The 25,598-nt window shown below is 45.5% G+C and overlaps 2 protein-coding genes across 2 annotated transcripts in view; one reads left to right on the top strand and one right to left on the bottom strand.

The window, feature by feature from the left end:
* Positions 1-14,175, top strand: part of LOC116635020 (serotransferrin-like) — a 56,525-nt gene extending 42,350 nt beyond the window's left edge. Inside the window, 3 exon segments of the mRNA XM_032408671.1 lie at positions 1,102-1,238; positions 2,497-2,551; positions 12,207-14,175. Coding sequence (XP_032264562.1) covers positions 1,102-1,238; positions 2,497-2,551; positions 12,207-12,420 — 406 coding nt within the window. The 3' untranslated portion in view covers positions 12,421-14,175.
* A 2,475-nt stretch (positions 14,176-16,650) lies between these two features.
* RAB6B (RAB6B, member RAS oncogene family) overlaps positions 16,651-25,598 on the bottom strand; it is a 62,261-nt gene continuing 53,313 nt past the window's right edge. The window contains exons 7-8 of the mRNA XM_032408670.1: positions 22,604-22,670; positions 16,651-21,052 (exon numbers count right to left, since the gene is read on the bottom strand). Coding sequence (XP_032264561.1) covers positions 20,988-21,052; positions 22,604-22,670 — 132 coding nt within the window. The 3' untranslated portion in view covers positions 16,651-20,987. The remainder of the gene's footprint in view (positions 21,053-22,603; positions 22,671-25,598) is intronic.

Here is a 25,598-nt window from a genome sequence, read left to right as displayed (position 1 = left end):
ATCTTACACCACAAAAGAGTGTAAATTCATTACCCACCCCCCCCATCTGTGTGGCACAGGAGGCCTGGTATTTCAGTTCCTCTTGGATTATTTTCCCACACCCTGCTCCACTAGATAGCTTTTAAGTTGTAAGTTTCGTACAGGGGGTTCAGTTCCAGCTCCCCGACTGCATGTTGGCCATTGCTCATTTCCAGCCACACCGGAGTATTCAAAGCCTGGTCCCTGGAGTCTGTTATCTGCTCTTTTTCCTGGACTGCTTTGCTTTAGCTTTGATACCTCTTTATTTGTGGCACATGAGGATTCTCACTGTTGCTGCCTTAGGTTGGGCCCTACCAGGTCACTCTGCTTCTAGTTTGGTTACCCTCTTAGATTTATCTGTCTTCCATTAAGCACCAATATTCTTTGTAACAGAAAGGCACAAACTCTGTAAGTCAGTGTGTCATTCCCTTTTGCTGCCTGATTTCTACCCTGTGTACCAGCCTACCTTGAGTTCCCTAGGCCATGCTGTTCTACTCCTTTGTGCTCTGCACATACTACTTTCCAGACAGTCTGTGTCCCAATTTTTTGTCTGGCTAAAATTCAGCCCAGTTGTTGACATCCTCCTTTAAAGTCATCTTGACCTGTTCTCATGTAAATGGTCTTCCTCTTTGTTCCTGTTATAACAGGTGCATAGGTCTGTTTTAGCATTTTATCACACAGTTTTGTATATGATGATTTCCTGGTCTTTGAGGGCAGGCATGATTTCCTTTTGTCTTTTTGGATCAGTCATTGATATACGGTAACAATTAGTAGTCCTTTGTTTTTTGTTGTTGTTGTTGTTTTTGCATTTTTGTAAAACTTGATAAAAAATAGTATTTCAAACTGTACAGTCACCAGAAGTACACAGTTACCAAAAATGCACACACTTCACTTGGCATCTCCTCAGTAGTCCTTTGTTAAGTGAGTATTTGTATGGTGTGATTACATGTGTGCACACTTGCATGTGAGTCTGCTGTGTGTTATTCATTAGGATTGAATTGGATGAAATTAAGAATATAACTTTTCAATATAATGCTGCACTACTGCATGCTTACATGCTGGTTTTTCTTTCTCCCCCTCCAGGGCTGTTGTGTTTGTTGTGGACAGTGCAGCCTTCCAGCGAGAGGTGAAAGATGTGGCAGAGTTTCTGTACCAAGTCCTCACTGACAGTATGAGTCTGAAGAACACACCATCGTTCTTAATCGCCTGCAATAAGCAAGGTGCCATCATGTTTTCCAGCAATAATAACTGAGATTTTTCTGGGATTGCACTAAGAGCTAATATAGTTATCTACAGTTGTTATTATTGAGGATAAGAGACAATTGTTAAGGAACTGTGAAGGATTTTAAATCTTAAAATTGTTTATATATCTGCATTTTCATTAGTTTTACCAGGCTGTTCTAAGGAGTAACTATCACCAGTTTTTCTTTGATACAGTGTTTTGCATTTCACAAAATTATGAATCATTTTACTTTATTTACCAAGTTAAGTTTGTCAGATTGACAGTATGTCCTATCACACACAATTGTGGAGGGCCAGGGGGGAGTCTCTCCTTTCAAACAAATTTACCTTCCAGCACGTTTTATCAAGGGGGGTTTGCATAAGTTGTGTTTACTTTAACCTCATAACCATTAAACATTTTCTATCACACCCGATAAAACTAGGCTTCAGTTTCATTACCTCTAACATAAGATAAACTAGTTGATTTTACAGTCTACTTTCAGATTAAAATTCTGATTCTACAAAGAGCCCAGTGCATTGCTTAGAAGTGATCAGGTAGTAATAACCCTAACAATACCTAATCCGGAATTGGTGTTAGGATCAATACCTGGCCTCTCTGTTTCTTCTCTTTGGTATAGGAAGAGAAGGTAATATTTATTTGGCTTTTGCTGGGTGCCAAACCAGTGTTCCTCTCTTACCAAGGTGCACTTGAGTGACTTACCATCTTAGTATCAGCTGGGAATGTGCTTAGTTTACTTTTATATGACAAGTAGGATATTTCTGTCAGAGTGAAGGCTCTTGTTACAATCAAAAAGCTGGTAGGTTTTCTTTCTGTTACACTGGCTGGACTTATATATATGTTGATTTAAGAGGTTTGTAAGATGTAGAAAACTTTCATGAAAGAGCTAATCAATTTTAGGGATATGAGCTTAATACATTTATAAGCATTATTGTAGGAAAACCCATACATGAAAATTATAAAGCTTACTTTGGTAGTTAAGCTACTAATGGTAAAAAGTTCTTTAGGAAAAAAGGGAAAAGAAACTTATTGGTTTAAATTGGAATTTTCCATATGTGCAAGAAGTCTTTTTTATGTGTGTGTGTGAGTAAAGTGTTAGAAGTTTATTAAGTGAAGATACAGAAAAAGCTCTCAAGAGTGAGAGGGGTCCTGACAGGGTTGCCCTCCATATGTGCAAGAAGTCTTGGGAAAAGACCCTTTCTGGTTTAAACTATAACAGTGTCTTCATTTCTTTACAGACATTACAATGGCAAAATCCGCAAAGTTAATTCAGCAGCAGCTTGAGAAAGAACTGTGAGTATGAATAAATCATATTGATTAATGTATATCTTAAAACTTAGGAAATATGAATATACTGCTTAAGGTCTTTGGTTGTGTATGATTACCATAGCCCAAATAGTGTGAAATATATTTGTTAAATAATTGACAAAAGAATTAGTGGAATTCTAAAAAGCATCAGTGGGATGTTTATGGATATTTTAAAAATTTGTGGAAAGAAGATCTCAGGTTTATTGAGACCATAAGCTCAATTCATTTTCCCACTATTTCTAGTTCATTTGTAGTAGATATGAAAGGTTTTAGAAACTAAAAAATTTGAAAGCCATGGAAATTTTTGTTGACAGAATAAGAAAGGAACTCTTTAGAAAAATTTAAAAACCTATTATACTATTTTATAGCTTATTTTTATTATTTTCCAGCTACATTGCAATATTATTTAGCTTGATTTTAGTGTTTAAAAATTTGTAAAGTGAGCTATAGCCTTTTGAGTTTTAAGAAATCTAGCATGTCTGTCCTCTGCCAGTTTGTAAGAGCTAGCTAAAGCTTGCTTACGCAGGAGCTACCATCAACATTATAATGAAGCAAGCTAGGTTTTCTTGTTGCTGTTGTGTAGACTTTTTTAAAAATTATAATTATTATTAAAGAAAAGAATCTAATGAGGAAAAATTGTATAAATACAACTTTGAGGGGCACCTGGGTGGCTCAGTTAAGTGTCTGCCTTCAGCTCAGGTCATGATCCTGGAGTCCCAGGATCAAGCCCCATGTCCAGCTCCCTGATCAGCGGTGAGTCGGCTTCTCCCTCTGCCCTGCCCTCTGCTCGGGCTCTCTCTCAAATAAATAAATAAAATCTTAAAAAAAATAATTCAACTTTGAGCACATTTTTTTCACCACTAGGATTTACTTACTGTTTTATACATTTAACAAGTACCTATAATTCATCTAGTATATGGCAAGCCCTGCATTCAGGATGTGGCTATAGGGGGAAATGTGATGTGGTTCCTATACTCAGGAGCTTAGGGTTTCATGAGAATACTTAAGAATACTCCTGCTCAGGGTGTGCAAACAAGAAATAGTTTTACATTTTTAAAGGGCAGGTAAAAAAATAAGAAAAGTAAAAAATATGTGACAGAAACTAAATGTCACCCATAAGCCCAAAACATTTAATGTATGACTCTTTACAGAAAAATTCTACCGGGCCTGGTCTGTCATTTTCTGTGGTTTCTTTTTTTTTTTTTTCTTCTAATTGAGAATGACATATTTAATTCCATATGCTTTAAACTTTTTAATATATGAATAGAAGAGTAAAGTTAGCTGTTCAATCAGATTTATCAAAGACCTCATGCTTTCAAGTTGAATATCAAAAGAGATTTTTTAAACCCCTTTATGGAGGGGTAATTGATATGTAAAAAACTGTGCATATTTAATGTGTACAACCCCATGCATTTGGGGATAAGTATCCAACTTTGAAAGCATCACCAACATCAAGGCCATAAAAATATCCATTACTTTCCAGAGTTTCCTCCTGCTCCCTTTATTATTTGTGTGTGTTTGTGTGAGAATGAGAGAGAAAGAGAAAAAAAGAGAACGTTTCATGAGAATACTTAAGATTCTAAGTATACAAGGCAGTATTGTTAGCTGTAGACACTGTGCTGTATAGTAGATCTCTAGTACATACTTATTTGCATAACTGAAACTTTTTTTAAAAAAAGATTTTATTTATTTGAGAGAGAGAGAGATACGTGAGTATAAGTTGGGGGGAGAGACAGAGGGAGAGGGAGAAGCAGGCTCCTCTCCCTCCATGAGCAGGGAACCTGACATGGGCTGGGATCATGACCTTAGCCGAAGGCAGACGCTTAACGAACTGAGCCACCCAGACGCCCCTGCATAACTGAAACTTTATAACCTTTGACCTAATGGTCAAAGGCTCCCCATTTCTCCCTCCCCCCACCCCAGTAACCACCATTCTACTCTGCTTCTATGTGTTTGTTTTAGATTCCACATATAAGTGTGATCATATATTATTTGTCTTACTGTGTCTGTTATATCACTTAGCATAATGTCCTCTAGGTTCATCCATGTTGTTGTAAATAGTGAGATTTCCTTCTTTTTCAGGGATGAATAATATTCCACTGTATGTATGTTCCACATTTTCTTTATCCATTCATCCTTTGGTGGACATTTAGGTTGCTTCCATATATTGGCTATTGTAATAATGCTACAGTGAACATGGGAGTGCAAGTACCTCTTCAAGATCCTGATTTTAATTCCTTTGGATAAATACCCAGAAGTGAAATTGCTGGATCATATAGTAGTAGTTTTATTTGTAATTTTTTGAGGAATCTTCATGCTGTTTTCCATAGTGGATGTACCAATTTACATTCCCACCAACAGTGTACCAGGATTGCCTTTTGTCTGCATCTCCACAACTTAACTTGTTTGTTTTGTTTTAATATTAGTCATTATCTCAGGTGTGAGGTGATATCTCATGGTGGTTTTGATTTGCATTTCCCTGATGATTAGTTATGTTGAGTACCTTTTCATGTACTTACTGGCTATTTGTGTGTCCTCTTTGGAGAAATGTCTGTTCAGAAATGTCCGTCCTTTGTCCATTTTTCAATTGGATTGTTTTTTTGTTATTGACTTGGAGGAGTTCCTTATATATTTTGGATATTAACCCTTATCCGATATATGGTTTGCAGGTATTTTCTCCAGTTCCAGGTTACCTTATTGTTTTACTGATTGTTTCCTTTGCTCTGCATAAGTTACTTCATTTAGCAATCACATTTATGTTTCCTTTTGTTGTCTGTGCTTTTGGTGTCATATCCAAAAACTCATTGCCACAACCCAGGTCACTGAGCTTTTCCCCTGGTGTTTCCTTCTTTGATTTTTATGGCTTCAGGTCTTACCTGTAAGTCTTTAATCCATTTTGAGTTGATTTTTGTGTATGGTAGAAGATAAATGCCTAATTTTATTTTGCATGTAGATATCCAGTTTTCCTGGCACCATTTATTGAAGAGACAATCCCATTGTATATTCTTGTCATTCTTATAAAAGGTTAATTGACTGTATGCGTGGGTTTATTTCTTGCCCCTCTACTTTATTCTATTGGTCTATGTGTCTTCTTATGTCAGTTTCATACTGTTTTGGTTACTGTAGCTTTGTTATATAATTTGAAATCTGGAAGTGTGATGCCTCTGGCTTTTTTGTTTTTACTCAAGATTACTTTGGCTCTTATGGGTCTTTTTGTGGTTCCATATGAATTCTATCATTGTTTCTTCTATTTTTGCAAAAAATTCTATTGGAATATTGATAGGTATTACATTGAATCTGTAGAGGGCTTTGCATCATACTGACATTTTAAACAATATTTAATTATTGCAATACAGAACAAGGGATATCTTTTCCTTTATTCATGTCTTCAATTTCTTTACGAATGTCTTATAGTTTTCAGTGTATAGATCTTTTGCCTACTTCATTACATTTATGCTTAAGTATTTTATTTTTGATGCTACTGTGAATGGGATTGGTAATTCTTAATTTCTCTGATAGTTCATTAGTAGTGTATAGAAACATAACTGATTTTTGTATGTTGATTTTGTATCCTGCAACTTTACTAAATTTGTTTAGTAGTTGTGGTTTTTTTGGTGGTGTCTTTAGGGATTTATATACATAAGATTAAGTCATCTGTGAACAGAGATAATCTTACTTCTTTTGGGATTTTCATGCTTTTTCTTTCTTTGCCTAATTGCTCTGTTTAGGACTTCCAGTGCTATGCTGAATAGAAGTGGTGAGAGTGGGCATCCTTGTTTTGATCTTAGAGGAAAAGCTTTCAGCTTTTCATTGTTGAATATGGTATTTTCTGTGGGCTTGTCATATATGGCCCTTATTATTTTGAACTAAATTCCTTCTGTGCCTATTTTGTTGAGTTTTAATCGTGAAAGGATGTTGATTTTTGTCAAGTGATTTTTCTTTATTGAGATGATCATTACGATTTTTATCCTTCATCCTGTTAATGTGGTGTATCACTTCTATTGGTTTGTGTATGTTGAACTATCTTTGCATCTTGAGTAAATCCCGTTTGATCATAGTGTACAATCCATTTAATATGTACTTTTGGATTTGGTTTGCCAGTATTTTATTGAGGATTTTTATATCTGTGTTTATTAGGTATATTGGCCTATACATTTCTTGTAGTATCCTTGTCTGGCTTGGATATCAGGGTAATGCTGGCCTTGTAAAATGAGTTTGGGAGTGTTACCTACTCTTTAATTAGGAAGAGTTTGAGAAGAATTGGGGTTGATTCTTCTTTAAATGTTTGGTAGAATTCACCAGTGAGCCATCTGGTCCTGGGCTTTTCTTTGCTGGTGGTTTTTGATTACTGATTCAGTCTCCTTCCTCATTATTGGTCTGTTCAGATTTTCTATTTTTTCAAGATTCAGTTTTGGTATGTTGTGTGTTTCTAGGAATTTATCCATTTCTTCTAGGTTGTCTAATTTGTTAATAATAGTCTCTTATCCTTTGTATTTCTGTGATATGTTACCCTTTTCATTTCTGATTTTATTAATTTTAGTCTTCTCTCTTTCTCCTTGCTAAAGGTTTGTCCATTTTGTTTATCTTTCAAAAAAACAACTCTTCGTTTCATTGATATTTTCTAGTCTGTATTTCATTTGTTTCTGCTCTGATGTTTATTTTTTCCTTCCTTATGCTAGCTTTCGGGTTAGTTTGTTCTTTTTCTAGGTCCTGGAGGTGTCAAGTTAGGTTGTTTATCTGAGATCTTTCTTTTTTTGTTAGAATAGATATTTATTGCTATAAATTTCCCTCTCAGAACTGCCTTTTGCTGCATCCTGTAAGTTTTGGTGTGTTGGGTTTCCATTTTCATTTGTTTCAATATTTTTTTATTTGCTTTTGGATTCTTCCTTGATCTATTAGTTGTTCAGAAATGTGTTATTTACTCCCCACATATTTGTGAATTTTCCAATATTCCTTCTGTTACTGATTTCTAGGTTCATACCATTGTGGTCAGAAAAGATACATGATGTGATTTCAGTCTTCTTAAATTTGTTGACTTGTTTTGTGGCCTAACATGTTATCTATCCTGGAGACTTCTATGTACACTTAAAAAGAATGCATTCTGCAATTGTTGGATGGAGTGTTCTGTATTTGTCTGTTAGGAATATTTTATGTATAGTCTTGTTCAAATATGTTGTTTTCTTATTGATTTTTTTGTCTAGATGATCTGTTCATTGTTGGAAGTGTGGTATTGAAATCCCCTGCTATTATTGTATTGATATCTATTTCTCTCTTCAGTTCTATTAATATTTGCTGTATGTATTTAGATTCACTAATGTTAGGTGCATATATGGTTACAATTATTATATCCTCTTCATGAATTGACCCCTTTATTATTATATAATGACTTTCTTTGTCTCTTGTGACAATTTTTGACTTAAAGCCTGTTTTGATGAAATAGGTATAGCCAGCCTTGCCCTTTTGGTTATCATTTGCATGGAATATCTTTTTCTATCCCTTTACTTAAAACTTAAATATAAAGTGTGTCTCCTGGAGACAGCATATAGTTCAGTCTTTTTTTTTAATATATTCATCCACTCTGTTTTGATTAGAGAATTTAAACCATCTACATTTAAAGTAATTACTGATAGGTAAGGACTTATTCTGTTTTGTTGATTGTCTTCTGTTTTATAATTCCTTTGTCCCTTTCTTCTCTTTCTTTAATGATTTGTTTGTGGTGTTATGCTCTGATTTTTTTCTTTTTATTTTGTGTATCTACTATAGGTTTTTTCTTTGTGATTACAATGAGAATTTTGTAAAACATAGTATTGGTAATCTTATTTTAAGCTGGTAACAGCTTCCACTGCATACAAAAATTGTACACATTAACTTTGTCCCCTTCATTTATACTATTGATTCCACAATTCACATTTTTATCCACAATTCACATTTTTATATTGTATATCCATTAATAAATTATTGTAGTCATAGTTATCTTTAATACTTTCGTCTGTAGCTTTTATGCTAGGGTTAAGTGATTTATGTGTCACCATTAGAGTATTAGAGTATTCTGAATTTGAATATACTCTTACTATTATAGTGAGTTTTATACTTTCATATGTTTTCATGTTGTTAGTTAGTGTCCTTTTGTTTCACCTTGAAGAACTGCCTTTAGCATTTCTTGCAAGGCAGGTCTAGTGGTTATGAATTCCCTCAGATTTTGTGTGTCTGGGAAATTTTTTCTCCTTTATGTCTGATGGACAGTTTTGCTGGGTACAGTATTGTTGGTGGCAGTTTTTTCTTTCAGTACTTTGAATATCATTCCACTCTGTACTGGCATACAGAGTTTCTGCCAAGGCTAAGAAATTTAGTCTTATGGGGTTTCCCTTGTTTGCGACCATTGGCTTTCCTCTTGCTGCTTTCAAAATTCTCTTTGTCTTTGACTTTTTGTCAATTTGATTATAATGTGTCTTGGTGAAGCTCTCTTTATGTTTAATCTGTTTGGGGTTCCCAAGCTTAATGGATCTAGATGTTCATTTCCCTTTCTAGATTTAGAGTTTTTCTGTATTATTTCTTTATAAATAAGCTTGCTGTTTGTCTTTCTCTGCTCCTTTTGGGACTGCCATAATGCATGTACTTGCTTCCTTTAATGATGTCTTATAAGTTATGTAGTCTCTTTTTACTCTTTTTTTCTTTTCGTTCTCATTGGGTAACTTCAAATTACCTGCCTTCAGGCTCTCTGATTCTTCTGCTTGATCAAGTCTGCTGTTAAAGATCTCTGAATTTTTCACATCAGTCATTGTGTTCTTTAGCTCTAGAGTAGCATAAAAACTTTTTATGGCTTCTCTTTGTTGAGCTTCTCATTTTTTTTTTTTTTTTTAAGTAGGCTCCATGCCCAATGTTGGACTTGAACTCACGAACCTGAGATCAAGAGTCTCATGCTCTACCAACTGAGCCAGCCAGGCGTCCCGAACTTCTCATTTTTATTCATATATTACTTTTCTCATTTTGTTGAGTTGTCTATTCTCTTTTATAGCTCAGTGAACTTTCAAATGATTATTTTGAATTCTTTGTCATGCATTTCATAGATCTCCATTTCTTTAAGGTCAGTTATTGGTGCTTTATTTTGTTCCTTTGATGGGCTTGCTGCTGGAGTGCTTGGGCAGACTGGCTTGGCTCCTCGGTCCATGGGTGTGTGGGCCTACTGCCTGGGTTCATGGAAGTGGGCCCGGCACCAGGGTCCACTTGGGTAGCCTGGCCAGGTGCCTGTGTCTACTGGGGCAGGCCTGGTGCTGGGGTCCACTGGGGGGGTGGTCCTGGAGCTTGGGCCCATAGGAGTGGGCTGGGGCCATGGGGACCAGCCTGGTGCTGGATTCTGTGGCATAATGAGTGTTTACTTCACTGTCCTTCCCCCCAAGTGAAGCATATCTCTCCATGCTCGCAGGAAAAGTAATGTGGGTCATGTGAAACTGTCCTTCCTATTTTCTTTCAATGCATCCTTTCTTATTTCTGTATAACACCCAGGTGCCGTAATCTTGGACCTGGATTCCTTCTCTCTCGTGCATGGGTGGTTATTCAAATTGATGGTTCTGTGACAAGACTTGTGCTGGAAACTCCTATTCTGCCATCTTGCTGATGTCAGTGTCAGTGGCTTCTGTCCCTTCTGAATGAATGTTTATCATTTTTCCCTTACTCCTGATGGTTACTCTCTTGAGACTATAAATTGCTTGTTGTTAGGCTAAGGAAATTAGAACAACTTAGATGATTTGGTTTTTCTAGAAATTCTGTTGCAATTGTTGGGAATTGGGGGAAAAAGTGATCATGATACTTGTGTATCCATTTTGTTTTTTTCTTTTTAGCAGTATAGTCTATGTATTCCTGTGTTCAAAACATGTCTTTTCCTTAGTCCATTTGCTTTTCACTCTAAAGAGCCATAGAAAAGCAATACAGATGGAAATGCTATATTATAAGGTAGCGAAGTAAAATGTTAAAAGTTGCTAGGTGAGGGGCGCCTGGGTGGCTCAGTTGGTTAAGCGACTGCCTTCGGCTCAGGTCATGGTCCCAGAGTTCTGGGATCGAGCCCCACATCGGGCTCCGTGCTCAGCGGGAAGCCTGCTTCTCCCTCTCCCACTCCCCCTGCTTGTGTTCCCTCTCACGCGCGCTCTCTCTCTCTCTCTCTGTCAAATAAATAAATAAATAAAATCTTTAAAAAAAAAAAAGTTGCTGCGTGAGTATCAGTTAAATTAAGAGTCAGATTTTATTTTATTTTTAAAAGTTTATTTTTGTTAGTAATCGCTACACCCAATGTGGGGCTCAAACTCATGACCCCAAGATCAAGAGTTGCACCCTCCTCCGACTGAGCCAGCCAGGTGCCCCAGGAGTCTGATTTTAGATTAATCCTGTGTTTGTGAGAATTAGCCCTATCAGCTTTGAAGCATTTTATAGTCTTCTGAATAACAAGGCTAACATATGTTCACATGGCCTTATGGCAAGAGCTGAGTACATGTTATGTTTGGCCTTTTTTCCTTTTTAAGTTTTTTTTATTGTAAAATATCTTACATATAAAGGGATACATATGACACATATATTCATTTTTTTTGTTTTTAGATTTTATTTATTTGACAGAGAGACACAGCAAGAGAGGGAACACAAGCAGGGGGAGTGGGAGAGGGAGAAGCAGGCTTCCCTCGGAGCAGGGAGCCCGATGTGGGGCTCGATCCCAGGACCCTGGGATCATGAGCTGAGCCAAAGGCAGATGCTTAACGACTGAGACACCCAGGTGCCCCTTTATATTGAATTTAAAGAATATTAAAATGAATACCCATGGACCCACCACCTTGCTTAGAAGGCCTTAGGGGCTCCTCCCCAATATCTTGAATTTGGTATCTAGAATTTTATATTAATTGTTTTTTAAAATACTTTTTCCATGTGTGCGTGTTTCTTTCTAAACAAGATATGAGTTTTTCCTGCAGATTCTTCACGAATTTTCATGCAGTCTTACAGCTCCAAGAAATGCTTTATTTTGTAAGGAAGCACATTGAGAGCACATCCACTGCTTCTGGATAGCAGAAAAGGGGTGGGAAAAGTAGACACATGAGCATTGCTGTGCACTCTTTCTTGGGGCCAGCAGGTGGCAGTAAGACAACTTAAATTGGGAAGGTTTTCATGGGTAAAGAGGTTGGAGTAGTAATTGTGCCCAAACCCGATATGAGAATCTGGAGTTTGTGGTTTTACTAAGCTCTGTATCCACGTAGACTCGTGATAAATATAAATACTGCATTTTCCCACACTTAACTTTCAGAGACTTAAGTTATTGTAACACTTATAGCATGTATTTAAAAAATATGTTCAAAAATGGCATCATGCTGATGATCCTAGTGGAAGGGGATAAGGGGGGCCCTGGGCTGAGAGGTGGTTGGTGTGACCTGGGCACATGATTAAGCTGCTCTTGTCAAGCCAAGTCCGGCTAGACCCCCGTCTCTCCTGTCTGAGAGCAATCTATGAATGCAAAGGATTAGTCAACAGTCTTCATAGCATAATTCACAGTTTTATGTTATGAGTGCTGAAATGTTTAGGAAAGAGTGTGGCTTCCTAAAGGCTTTTAGTTGTTATATAAAAGTTACTCCTCTCCTTTCTGACTCGTTTTTCTTTTGTCTCATAGCAACACTTTACGAGTCACCCGTTCCGCTGCCCCCAGCACACTGGACAGTTCCAGCACTGCCCCTACTCAGCTGGGAAAGAAAGGCAAAGAATTTGAGTTCTCGCAGTTGCCCCTCAAAGTGGAGTTCGTGGAGTGCAGTGCCAAGGGCGGAAGAGGGGACGCTGGCTCCGTGGACATCCAGGACCTGGAGAAATGGCTGGCTAAAATCGCCTGAGGGGCGGGGCCAGAGCTCAGGACAGGAGAGAGAGAGAGTGTGTGTGTGTGTGTGTGTGTGTGTGTGTGTATGTGTGTGACTGACAGTTTTGGAAAACAGTGTGGTAGCCTGGAGTTGATAAAGAAGGGGTACAAAATGTAATTAGAAACATTTTCTTGTTCTGGAAACAAATTGTTGTTGAAAGTAACTTGGAATTTTTGTTTTTAAGTTTAGTTCTCCCTCAGTGCTTTCTAGTCACTTACCTGCCTCTGTGTCTTCCCTTGGTTAAGGTTTAGGTCTTGGCCCTTTAGTGAATGCTTGACCTAGGGTTAAGGTCTTTGTGACCATAACAAGTGGATCTGCATGGAGAGGATATTATCATGAGAGTATGGTTATCATCTGAAAAGTTTCTCATCCTCTGCTTCTGTGTGTTAGTCCCTTTTCCTGAAAACAAACCTGTCTGTGTATGGAACCAGTTGATTCCATTTGCCCTTGACATTCGTGGGCAGTCCATCCTCTAGTCCTTTGTGAATTCTCAGAGGTGTGGGTGTAGTTACAGTGCAGTGTCCCGACATGCGAAGACAGGTAGGAAACAGCAAGGCTGTGTTGACAGCGGGTCTGTTCTTCATCAGCTTGGTGACTTGTCCACACTCCAGCCTCATAGTACTTAGGTTTCAAAAACATGCCCTGAACCCTTGGAGTCATTCCCAGATGATAGAACTATGAATGCTACACCACACATGCCAAGGGTCTAGTGTGGTCTCGTGATTTCCCTTAATTGAGGAGTATATGAAGATTTAGAAGCTGTTGTGAGTTTTTGGATGGCTGAGGGCTCCTGGGCTACGTTCCTATGCTGTTTGACCAGCCCCTATTTTGTACTGAGAGCTAGAATGTTACGGAACACGTGTGAATGAAAAAAGTTCTCCATAGTTTTTTAAAGTGTATATTCACTGGTGGTTGAAAGAAAAGTCAGCTTTTTCAAAGTGATGTTCTTTGTTGTCTTCTTGAATGTTGGCTCTTTTATGGCTTTTATAAATTATTCATGTGTTACTTAGTAAATAAAACAACCTGTCTGGCTCAAAGCAATTGAATGGAATGGTAGAGTGAGTACAACTGGGAGCCTGTGTTAGAGTGCAGGGCCTGAAGATTGCAGCGTACGCAGGAACAAACTGCTGTCCCTACTTCACCCACTCAGGGACAAGCCCCACTGAAGCTTCAGAGGGGACAAGGGTAGCTGTGGGTGAGGGAGAAGCTAGTCCCAGAACAGTGTGGTCAGAGCCATGACAGGAGAGGTGCTCGGGGTGCTCAGCGTGCTCAGCGGGTGGCATGGGCACTTCACCTGGCTGTGAGAGTCAAAGAATAGAAGCATGGAGCCGAAAACATCCCAGGGAGTGTGGTCCCCGTGTGTGTGCACTACAGCCCAAGCCTCTGCCTTCCCCCCCCTTCCTGTGGGTCATCCTAGCTCAGCTCGAGAGCCCTCCAGCCCCCAGCCCTCGATCATACGCCTTGCTGCTCGCCTGTGGAGGAAGTGCAGGCGGAAATGGAGAAGACATTGAGCCTTGACCCTGGCAGAGTTCTTATTCGAAAGCCTCATTGCTGCTCGTGTTCTTACTGTCCTTTGGATTCTTAGTTTTTGTCCTTTCCTTATTAGCCAGCAGTAATTCAAGGGGACAGGTAAGAATAATGAATCAGAAATCAACAGAGAATGTGATGAATGTGACACATTCACATAATCACAGTAGGTGCTCATTGAATAAAAATCAGTGGCTTGACACTTCTGTTAAGAGGCATGTGTTCTCTTAGCTTCGTTTTGATTTTTTCTGGTTAATAAATTGTTTCCTGGGGGAAGCAATACACCAGAAAAGTGAAGTTCTCTCTCAAACAGTGATTCTCAGACGCTGGTGTGCATCAGAATGATCTGTGATGCCCGTCAGACAGCTGTTCTGAGGACCCTGCTCCTAAACATTGAACTCAGTGGCAGATCTGGTGTGGTCTCGAGTCTGCATGCTCAGTGTGTCCTGTACCAGGCACATGGGACTCCTAGGAGCACCCTCCGAAGTCACCTGCCCTGGAGTATCACATGTGCCTTCAGTAGGCTTGGTTTTTAAGTCTTTTGGGCCACACGCCCTGTTTAGTTTTTCGCACAGGGTATGAAGCAAGCAAGCAGGTGAGAGTCCCTCCCGGACGCTCTCATCCTGCTTCCTATTCCACCGCTAGTCATCCCATTCTTGTGCGTTTGGGCCAGGATGAGATCATGGTGACCAGTCCTTGGGTGCTGGGAAGGGGTTTCGAGAGGTCCTGTGTGTTCTCTAGTCTGTTGGTATTCTCTTGTGGCCCTGAGGTCCTTCAGTCAAAGTAGTCCCATTTCTCCATGAGATGGGAGGCAAGTGTGGCCAGAATGGGGAGAGATCAGTCATGGGGACTGGCAGACAAGGCACAGCTGTGGGTCATAGATGAGACTGTTGTGGCCTGCACCAGCTCTTTGGGCACACAACGGTGTCTGGGCCACTGGGTGTGTATGGGTCCTGCCACTTGCTCACGGGCCACCTGATACGAATGACCCCGTTCCTTGCTAAGGGAGAGGTGCCATTATAGGGAGGTGGCTGCGATGAATGTGCCCTGGGCACGCCACTGCTTCTGGAATGGCGTCTTCCACAGGGTATGGAGCACGCGTGCAGAATGAGGGGTCGGGGTGCTGGCCATACTGTTTGTTCCAGCTTTTTTTCCAAGCCCTTTGCCAAGGGTTCTGAGGCCTTGGTAGTCCCTCCACTGCCAGGCACCTGCCCATTTGCTGGGGTCCGAGTCAACAACAGCTGTTGTTAGTGGGGCGTGCCACTTACCTTTTCCCGTGGCTTCTGTCTCAGTGCCTCCTGGGATCCCAGTGTCCCCCTGGGGTCCTGGTACGTGTGAGGCACTTAGTGTTCCGTTGACTTAAGATGATTGTGTTCAACTGAAATGTGTGTTTTTGTGGTATTTTTGGTATATTTGTATATCGGCATACTTACTTCGGCATTTCTGAATTTGAGGTTAGCATAGGATTATCAAAGCCCCTTTCTCCACTCTTGCTCACTGGACACAAACGCAGCTACAGTGATAAGGAAACCCCCCTTGAGCAGCATCCCTCAGTGCCACGCGGGGCACGTTGGACAGGTCATTCACCAACCCTCTGTCATCTTCACGTTCGTGTCTGGGGAATCCCAGGGGGCTCTGTTCTTCTGGCAAGGGCTGGGGCTGCTGGAGGGTTGTGTGTATCAATGCTGTGTCCTACGTTATGCCCTCCCCTTGCTGTCTCAAGTCCTGTCATCCTGAGCACGGTAATCTTGGGAAATGGTTGTGGGCTTGGAACAGCTTGCCTCTGGCTTCAGTCTGGTTTGTACGAGTGTGTGCACTTGGGCTGTCAGGCCTCTGCCCCTTGACATCCCCTGGACCTCCTCTACCTCATTTTACATCTGGCAGCCGGAGAAGTTAGGCTTAGTGGGCAGAACATCTATTTCCTGTCCCTCCTAATTTAGAGGTGGCAGATGGGGGGTGTTCCAGAAACTTTAGAACCTTTGAAGGGGAAAGATATGTAGTGAAGTTGAACTCGAAGAATGAGACCTGGTGAACTTGGCTTACTCCGTAGCTCCAGGATTCCCAGCATTCTCAGGCCAGAGCAGTTCTGGGCCTGTTCTTGGCCTTTGTGTCCTCTCTGGATTGGTCCCACAACTGTCCAGGCCTTCAGGGCATCTTTGAGTCTGGAGATGACTGACACCTGAAGGGGCCTCTCAGGGATGTTCTCTAATTAGTGTGGGGAGAAGCAGGAGGTGGTATGTGGCTGCTTGGTGTCACCTGGAGGATGATTATGGTGCACCTTAAATTCTTTAAATGGCTTTCTGGAGATCACCAGAAGGGAGAGAGATTCAGTCCCCGCACCCACCCTTCAAAACCCCAGCCATGGCAAGTGGAGACCAGGGATGACAGAAGTTATCACACAGCCCTGAGTCTCAGTTCGGCCTGGGGCTTCCCTCTCCATGAGCCTTTAGGCAGAGTGATGGAAATGAGTGACCCTTTCACCTCATCAGTGTGTCTGAGGCTGTGGAGGGCCCAGGTGAAGAGGAGGAAGCAAAGGGCTCTGGGTGGCAGGCCTAGCCCCCAGACGTGGGATGACGGTTTGTGGAGCAGGCACACGAGGAAATCTGTTTTTGCGCAGCCCTCCCCCCTCCCCCGGCCCCCCATATGTGACTGCACCACTTAGAAACACTGGACAAGATGTTTTGTGTTGAGAATCAGGACAGTTTATTGTTCGCTCAACATGCTGAGTCTTCCACATTTTACACAGTTTTATGTAAAGTCAATGTGGCCATTTATGCCTGCTGAGCCAGTAAACGATGGAAATGCCACCCTCTGTGCTCCTCATGGCCAACCACTTTCAGGGGGATGGGTGCAGGTAAGTGAGGGGACAAGCTGACACACCACACGATGCAAGCTGGCCTTCCGCGTCTGGAGGCTTCCCACTGGGAGGAAGTTTCCAAACCCCACTGCAAGGATAAGCCATGCCCTGCGGGGAGTGTCAGCCACGCAGGGATCTGGCGCCGGAGAGTTTACACATGAGAGCCCAAGGTTTTGGAACACCTAGATAGTTCATTTCAAACAAAAACTCAAAAGGGTGCCCTGGTCTGTGGGTGCCCATTGACAATCAGAGTGGACTTGGGGACTGGCCCTTCTTGGCAATGGAGGAGCGTGAAATGGACATGCGTTCTTTCCCAGCTCACTCAGCTACGCTGGCCAGAGTCCTCAGCAGAGGTGGTCTGAGGAGCACCCGTGCCCGGCAGCCCTTTACGTGCAAGTGCACGGTCACATCTGCACACCCAGGTTGGCGATGGATGAAGAATGGAAACACCTTGGCTCTGACCGCTTCTGGCTCGCTGGGTGACCAGAAGCAAGTGGCCCTTCTCTGCCTCCGAGACCGCCGCGTCCTGCTGCCGTAGCTAGAGGGCGATGCCGCACATGCTCGGGGGAGAGGTAGTTTGGAAATTAGTGAGCATACAGCCCTGCTTGGTTGACGCACAAAAACTTCTCTGCTCGGCTGCCCCTCACGTGGCTCGGATGGGACTCGGTCCCTGGCTACCTGTCCTCACATCCTGACACCCTCACCTGCCTTCTGCCGTGTGAAGGAATGAGGCTGCTGTGCCTGCAGGACACCGAAGCCAGCGGCGCCGTTCTGTCACAGCTGGTCCTTGAGGGCAGGGGCTCCCAGCGCCGGCTTGCCGTCGAGAGGCCGGAGACGCTGCACTCGTATAGTCTGTACGCTTAGCTGCTGCCGTTTTCGTTCTTGTTTCTGTTGCCTGAGACTCTTGAACCACCTGGCCTTGCCCCTCAGACCCGGGAGCATGCGGACAGAATAGAGTGGTGACAGTGATGGCAGAGAGGCCTCTGACCTAGAGGGACTCGCTCACAACAGCCCAGCTTGCTGACGCAGACTCTACGCTGCACTTCTCACACCCTCACTCTGGCACGTGTGTGCATTTCTAAACACGCTAGCTGCTCCTGCATCTTACGCTGTTTTTCAGATGCCTGTGGAATAGGAGCTTTACTGACAGCTTTTGAGACACCCCCCCCCCCCAAAAAAAAAGAAAAAGGGCCTGAAGAGGACTCTGGCCATCTCCTTAGGGAGGGGACCGAACGATGGCTTTGCCTCAGGCTAGCCCATCTGGATTTGGCTGGGATGTCACACTCGCTGGGGATGTGGAGGCAATTTCATCCCCTCTTCTTCAAGGGAACCTGATCATTTTATTACTGAACCTTAACTCCCAAGTCAAGATACTACCTACAAGCAAGAGAACAGTGATGGCACCTGCTCAAAATGAGAGCCAAGGAACCAACCCACTTCTGTGCAAGAGATCTGGCTACCTCAACAGACCAGGAAGTGAGGGGTGGGAATCAGGCCCGAGAGAAGGAGGGTCATGGAATGGTGTGGCACCACTAAGACGGGAGGGCAAGAGGAGACAACTGCCCTCGCCTCAAGCCCGCAGGGCTGGGGAGAACCTGGACTCAAGAGAGGACCTTGTGTACATGCTAGGAAGGCAGGGCTCACCGAGGCCACATCAAGCCATGTGACATCTACCGCATCTCTCACTGCTCCTAGGCTGTGATGGAAAAAAGTGTTCGTGGTGCCCTAACTATGTGTGCACATGAGAAGGGAATGGAGTTTCTCCTTTGTTTTTACAGGAATGTTTAAGAAAAGCTACTCTTTAGTACCAAGAAAATGAGAATCCACCATACATTCATTCACTGGGACCCAATGCAGATCCCAGCAAATGGGGCTGTCCCAGAGGCCAAAAGCAACGGGCCTCACTGCCAACCAGGCCGGACGTTGTAACGTGGACTCCTATAAATTCTCACGAGGTAAGTAAGCACTCTTCCAACAAGCACCACTTGGGGGCGGGGGTGCCATGGTGGGAGGGACTGGCCCACATGGGCATGCACACCGATGCATATAAGTATAGAGAGAAATGGTGCACATATTCCCATGGCTATTTTTGCCTGTAGTTGAACACATCTATGCATTAGTTTATTGATGGCAAGACAATCACAAGTTTTTTGACAATATTAAGTATTTCTTATTTCAACACGTTGCAGTACTTTTGAATTTCCAAAACTGTTATCACAATGCAAGTTCCAACTTGAGAGCAGGAAAAACAAGAATATACATTGAGCACGTGTATCTGTGAGAATGTGTGTGGAAGGTGTATACACAAGTCTATCTCTATATATAATTATGTACACACATATAAAAACTAAACACATGACACTGGAATTACGTTCGTACATCAGTCTTTGCCTTCTGGAAGAGGAGCTCAGTGAGAATCCTGCTTCCTCTCTTCTTCACCTGAAGATAAATTCCTCTCTAAACAACAGCTCTGACATACAGTCTCCTTAAGCTGAGAGAGTGTGACAGGCCCACTGGACAAATACCAGTGAATCCTGTCTACTTATTGGCTGCCATTTTGGATTAGTTTCTGAGAAGTTCCAAAATTCACTGCAATAACTTGTTGGAGTCCTGCTTTGTGGAGGAATCCCACCCCACCCCACCCACTCCCAGATGGTCATTTAGCTCACCTAGGACACGCTCGACAGCAGTCTGGAGGCAGAGACAATGCCAGCTTGGAGGGCAGGGTTTACCGTTTTTGGCCAGAGTTGCTGCCTACTGCCTGGCTCTATGCAGGCTCTGTTCAGTAAGTCTGGGTCTATTTGGAATGCGACCCCATGGGTTGCATCACTTAGAATTCTCTTCAGAGGCTTTACAGGCCCTCAGGACTAAGCCCTTCTCAGAAAGGAGTCGAAATGGCAAGGATGGCTCTCTCTGGGCAGCCTTCTGGAGACCCCACGTCAGCAGCACCCTCAGGCAACCAGAGCGCTGCTACAATATCCTCAAAGGTACGTGCACAATGATTACAACTGCATGATGCCGGTGGGGCAAGTCAGCTTTTCCAGAACAGCACTCAACAGTATTAGCAACCGAGGATCTGAACATGAGTCTTCAAGGTGGCGGTACTGCGGTCGACCCCCCTTCCCCAGTCACAAACACCGTGTGATACAGGCTCTAGCTTCCCTGTTGTGTAAGGACGAGGGCTTCAGGGCAGCACACACTGAGTTTCTTTTGGCCCTTCCCTTAGATTCAACCCAGACATGGGTGCTGACCGCTGGGAAGGTTGGTTAGAACGTCTTCAGAAACACACATGGTGCCCCAAGGCTATGAACCACAGATCTACTTGTACAAGCCCATAGTTGCCAACAGCGCCCCGTCCTTCCTTCCGACGACCTCTTGCTCTGCCAATCACTGAGGGGGCCACAGAGGACACAGGCTGCCTGTGGCAAGTGCCCTCCACCCCTTCAAGGCTTGTCAGGGAGGGGAAGGGAGAGGCCGGAGTAATTCCAGTAAGGCCTCCCGCTGGGCTCCCTGCCGTCCACAAGGCCTTAATTCAGCTCAGGGCCATGGCTGATGTCCCACTCCGGCCACGGAAGGAGGACAGAGTTAAAAGCTGCCTCTTTAGAGGCTGTTTTGTTCAGTGTTTGATTTAGCCAGGTAGGGCCTGTTTGGTGGGTGGGGCCTGGGATTGGAGCCTAATTAAGTTGCCCCATTAATTGTAATTTATCGGGCTGGGGTGGAAGGAGGGCAGAGGTGATGAACCATTCAAAGACGGCAGGAAGGAGGAGGTGTGTGGAAAAGGTTCTCTGTAAGTTTACAAATATACAAAAACAAAAAGCACATATTTTAAATAAAAATGACTACATTTTTATCTGGCAAAAAGTTGTATACACATGATTTAAATTTTTTTTTTTAATTTTAACAGTTTTTGGCAATCTTAATAAAGTACAATATATTACAACCAAACCAAAAAATAGTTGTTTAAGTAACAGCTGTTAAGAGTGACGTGATCCCTGATGCCCAGCCTCCCTCCCCACCCCACCCTACTCCCAGAGACAGAGAGAAAAGAAAAATCCTCCCATCCTGATAAGCTCCTTTCCCACCCCCCTTAGGAAGCTAACCAATAGGAAGCAACACAACAAGCGAGTAGTGTTAAAGGAAGCCGGCCGGGCAGGCTGCATTAGCAGGAGCAGCCTCCCTCGCTGGCTGGGGGCTCCTGGGGCTTGTCCAGCTTGATGTCGATCACTGCAGGGGGCCGGGCTAAGGAAGATGACTGCCAAGAAGCTGCCACCCTGGCTCCTGTCCCTGGGCACCCCTCAGCTGCCCTGTGCAGGTGCTCCATCCTTGCACAAATACCTAGGGACTCCGGTCTTTGCTGGGCCTGGGGAGGAAGGATGCAGGGTCACCGGCTCCCACCCCTCTTCTTCCCACAACCCCTCCCCCTCACCCACCCGAAACAAAGCCGGTCTTGGGCTGTGGGATGACCACGTAAACACAGGCACAACAGGCCCTTCCTCAGAAGCCTTCCTGGTAACCAGGGCCCCAGCCTTGTCAGCAGTCCGTCCCATCCTCAAGTGCACTGGAAGTGGACAGCCTGCTGGCCACGCATGGATTCCCACGTCTGAGCCCAGGCCTAGGGGGGCCTTGCCCTAGCCAGTCGCTGCCACGGTGACCCCTCGAGTTCTAGTCAGAGTGTGTCACTTAGACTCCGAGGATGCTGCGGGGGGGAAGCCACAGCCCCGGGAAAGGCCTCCAGCCCCTCCCACGGGTGCTCTGGGGACTGTGGGCGGGAGGAGTACCCGTCAGAACCACCCGAGGAACGGGTTCAGAATGCCCAGCCAGGCTGCTGTGCCCCGTGGGCCCGCTGTGGGGCGGCACCGGGCGGCGGACGGGGTGGATGTGCAGGGGGCGCTGCTGTGGGGCCTGCTGCGGCCGTCCTACGGGTGTTTTCGTGGCCCCTGTTTAAGGACTATGGGGAGACTCTTTTTGGCTTTACGTACTATAAAGGGCCAGGCTTCTAAAGACCCCATTTTCCCTCCTTGCCACTCTGGCCATGGCATATATTTTGAGTATGACTTTCTCTCTGACTTTCCCTATTTTTATTTTCCCTACACCTACACAAATAACGTTTTTCTCTTGTGTATATATACATGAACACATTTTTTTGGTAACATGGCAGAGTATAAACAAACAACTGCCTTCCTTCCCACTGGGCCAATCAGACTACCTCTCGGAACCTCCATTTCAGCTTGGGTGTGGTCTGAGGTTTGGGGCGGGCTGTGCGAGTGGCCGCAGACCGTGTCCCACAGAGCAGTGGGCTCTCGGGGGCTGTGCAGGGCCGGGCCCAGGGAGCGGGCAGGACATGGGAGGAGGTATCTGTTGGGGAAACGGGCTCATGGAGACTAGGCTGAACCGTGTTCTGGGTGTACAGAAGCCTTCCATGCAGTGGAGGGTCTACTGGTACCCGTGAAATACAAAGTGATGCTCACTGCGAACATGGGCAGTTACTATTTCTCACTCCCCGCCCCACATGGTCATTCACATCCATCTGGTACCCCCCACTGATTTGGAAATAGAAACTTAAGACTGTTCGAACTGGACGAGGTCTTAAAGCCCTTGGAGTTCAGCCTTGTCCCGGTCCAGAGGAGGGCCCGCACCATCCTCCTCAGCAGGGAAGGATGGGCTGGAGACCAGGCGTGGGCTCGCCCACTGTTCTAAAGTACTAAGTGAATACGTCAATGGATAAATTGCCTTCTCCAGCACATCTTTCACTCACTTATCAAAGGAAAAGGATACTCCCTTCTTTGCTTTTCTCCTGGACATTCTCCATTCCAGGCAGAGCTGACGCCACACGTCGGAAGAGCTGGAGAGAGGGGGAGATGCAGCATGAGCCCCTGGCCCCGTCCTTCCTGCCCCCCCACTCTGTCTCCACCCTCTTGCCTCTTCCCGTCCTGACCCGGGGCCTTGTTCTCTTGTCCTGCTAACTGTGCCCTGGAGGGCAGGGGCTGCACCTAACTTCTCTCTCCCTTGCCCCTAGGGCCTGTCACAGGTCTGGGCCCTGACAGGCCTCTCACCTAGGCAGGCTGCCCCCGGGTCACCAGGAGCTGAGCACGGGTCATGCCGACCGTACGGGGCCTGCCCCGGTGCACAACATGCTCTAGGCCCTGGGAGGCAAGCGCTTAGGCGGGCTCCTGTTCCACTGCCTGTGTGGGCACCAGGTATGGGGAACCAACTTTTGACCTGCCCTTGAGACAAATGACCCTCTCCTCACGGGGGGCCTGCGGGTCCACAGGCACCGAGGCAGCAGGGTGCTGGGAGCCAGGGCCGCGCAGTCACATTGGAAGGAGACATTTCCAAGAGAATAAGCATACAGGACTGTGAATGTGATGCTGTGGGTTTGTTCGGATGTGGGTGTTAGTGTGACGTGTATGTTGTGTGTAGAGGTGTATGTGTGGAAATGTGGATGTGCGGTGTGTGTGTGTGTGTGAATTTGTGTAAGTGGGGGGAATGTGTGTAGAGTGTGTGCTCATGTGCGGTTTCTGTGTAAGTCTGTGTAAGTGCACAGGGAGAGCTGTGTGGTGTGTGCGTGCATGCGCACTGGGGCAGGGGTAGGCGGGATGTCAGGCAGGGCAGACATGGAACCTAGGAGGTGACAAGTACAAAACACAAGTATAAGGCACCAGAAGATTCTGAACACCCCCTTTCCCCCCCATATACTCCAACTTCGGGGACTGCGTGAGCTAAGGAGGGCGCGTCTGGTTCATGCTCTCACCCTAGCGCCCAGCTCTGTGGGGAGCACCCAGGCTGAGTGACAGGGCCAAAGGTGGTGAGGGCCTGAGTGGGGAAGTCACTGGTGGGCCTGGTAGGGTATGGGATGTGGGCAGGATGCAGAGGGGGTTCGAAGTGGGGCAGAAAGAAGTGAGCCAGGGTGGAGAGGGCCAGGTCACTCCTGAGCTTTCCTTCATGGCCTTGCCCCAGGCAGCCCTGCTCTGCCTGTCTGTCTGTCAAAACGGTCACAGCCTCTGCCAGTGGCCAAACTACCAGTTAGAAGGAAACTCCTGGGGTCACATGTGGGGCTCTGAGAGCAGATACGATCAGGCTCAGAGTCCAGGAGTCTGCACTGCATGAAGACTTCTCCTCTGAGCCACAGAGTCTGAACTGACCACATTTAATTCCTGCTTAGGCCAATACCTGGGTTCCAGAGCATTCTGAAAAGGGAGGCATCGGTGTCTCCCTGCCCCTGACCACTAGGGCAGAAGCTACCTGCCTTATGGACTGCTGCCCACTGCTTCCGGGAGGCGGGGCTTGCCATCAGGGCCACACAAAGCAGCAACCCAGTGCCTCCTACGTGCCTCCAGGGACAGGTAGCCCCTGCTCTAAGAGACACTGGAGCAGCACTGGGAAGGGCGTGGGCGTGAGCAGAGCCACACTGAGGGCGCTCTAACTGGGGAGGAAGGCACTGAGACCTGGGGACTATGGGGCCCCTCATTCTGTCTCCGCTCCTCTGCCACCTTCCCCAATGCCACGGGCACTGCCCCTGTCGGGTGAACCGTCACTGTATCCAGGCCAAGAGCTGACGGGCAGCTTGTGTAGTGCTCCCAGGCACTGCTCGGGGCGGCCGGGCAGAAGGGACCCCCCCCCCCCCGGCCAAGCCATGCTCCACACTGAGAGTCCCCTCCCCATGCCACAGCACCCCTCCTGCCGCACCTTTGCTCAGGCGTTACCCTTTGTCTGGAACACCCTCCCTCCTCACCCCTTCAAGCCCTCTCTTCCTTGAAGGCAGGGGCTCCTAACCTTTTGTGAACCAGAGACCTCTCTGGCACGTCTGCTGAGCCTATGGGCTCCTCATAAGTGTGTGAAGTCAGTGACGCAGGAGTACGGAGGAAACCATTCACAACTGAAATACGCTCGAAAATCTTTGAAGACACCAGTTGGTTACGCAGCAGCATCTGTGCTTCTGGCCGCAGGTCAAGTCACACAGACCCCCCTCCCCCCCAGCGAACTGGAGCGGTGACGCACGTAAAGGCCAAGAGACCTGTAACACCGCGAGGGGACAAGAGAACGGCTGGGGTCTGTACTGTGATCAAGCCACAGGGGCCACCACGAGCACAGAGTCCTGCCGCCTACGTTCACGGCTGAAGGAGGTCCCGCAGGGCCGTCACAGGTGCGTGAAGATGGAGGGGTGGCTCTTTCTGACCCAAGTCCGCTCACCTGCAGACTCCCATCCTTGGGGGTCCGTGGACCTAGGGAAGCCCCCAGCTGCGAGGCTCAGCCGTAACCTCCTCCACGGCTTCTCTGATCGTCCTGATTTCCCGGGCCTCTTGTCCACGCCCCCCACCCCCCACCCCCCGCCCACTGCAAGCTCCAACAGCACCAGGGCGGACTCCTCTCTCCAAGCCCGCCTGGCCCTCTGCAGCCCTGAGGACTTGCCAAGTGCAAGGCATGAACCCCCAAATGCTAGTCGGATTGAATTTCCCATACCCCCATCCCAAGTGAGGTAAGATGCTAGGGAGATGCTGCTTCTCTCACCAGGAAGTTGGTGGCTGGACACCCAGCACGTTACGGGGCCACGCGACTGGTTGCTGTATGGTGACTAAGGATGACATGCTCCGGACATGCCCGGAGAGTGAGTGCTCTTACCCTCTCTTGTGCTTTCCCAGCTCTAGGGTTAGCTTGTTTCCCATTAGGTGGGGTTCATGGTGCTCTGGTTGCTTGCCCCAACCTGGTCACTGGCCCCTCAGGGCAAGTTGGAGCCGAGCCCGTGACTGACCGGGCTGGAAGCCACACGTGG

Source organism: Phoca vitulina, unplaced genomic scaffold, assembly GCF_004348235.1.
Source record: "Phoca vitulina isolate PV1807 unplaced genomic scaffold, GSC_HSeal_1.0 scaffold10, whole genome shotgun sequence".
Taxonomy (NCBI): domain Eukaryota; kingdom Metazoa; phylum Chordata; class Mammalia; order Carnivora; family Phocidae; genus Phoca; species Phoca vitulina.
Note: the sequence above shows the minus strand (reverse complement) of the source record. Positions and strands in the feature narration are given on the sequence as shown.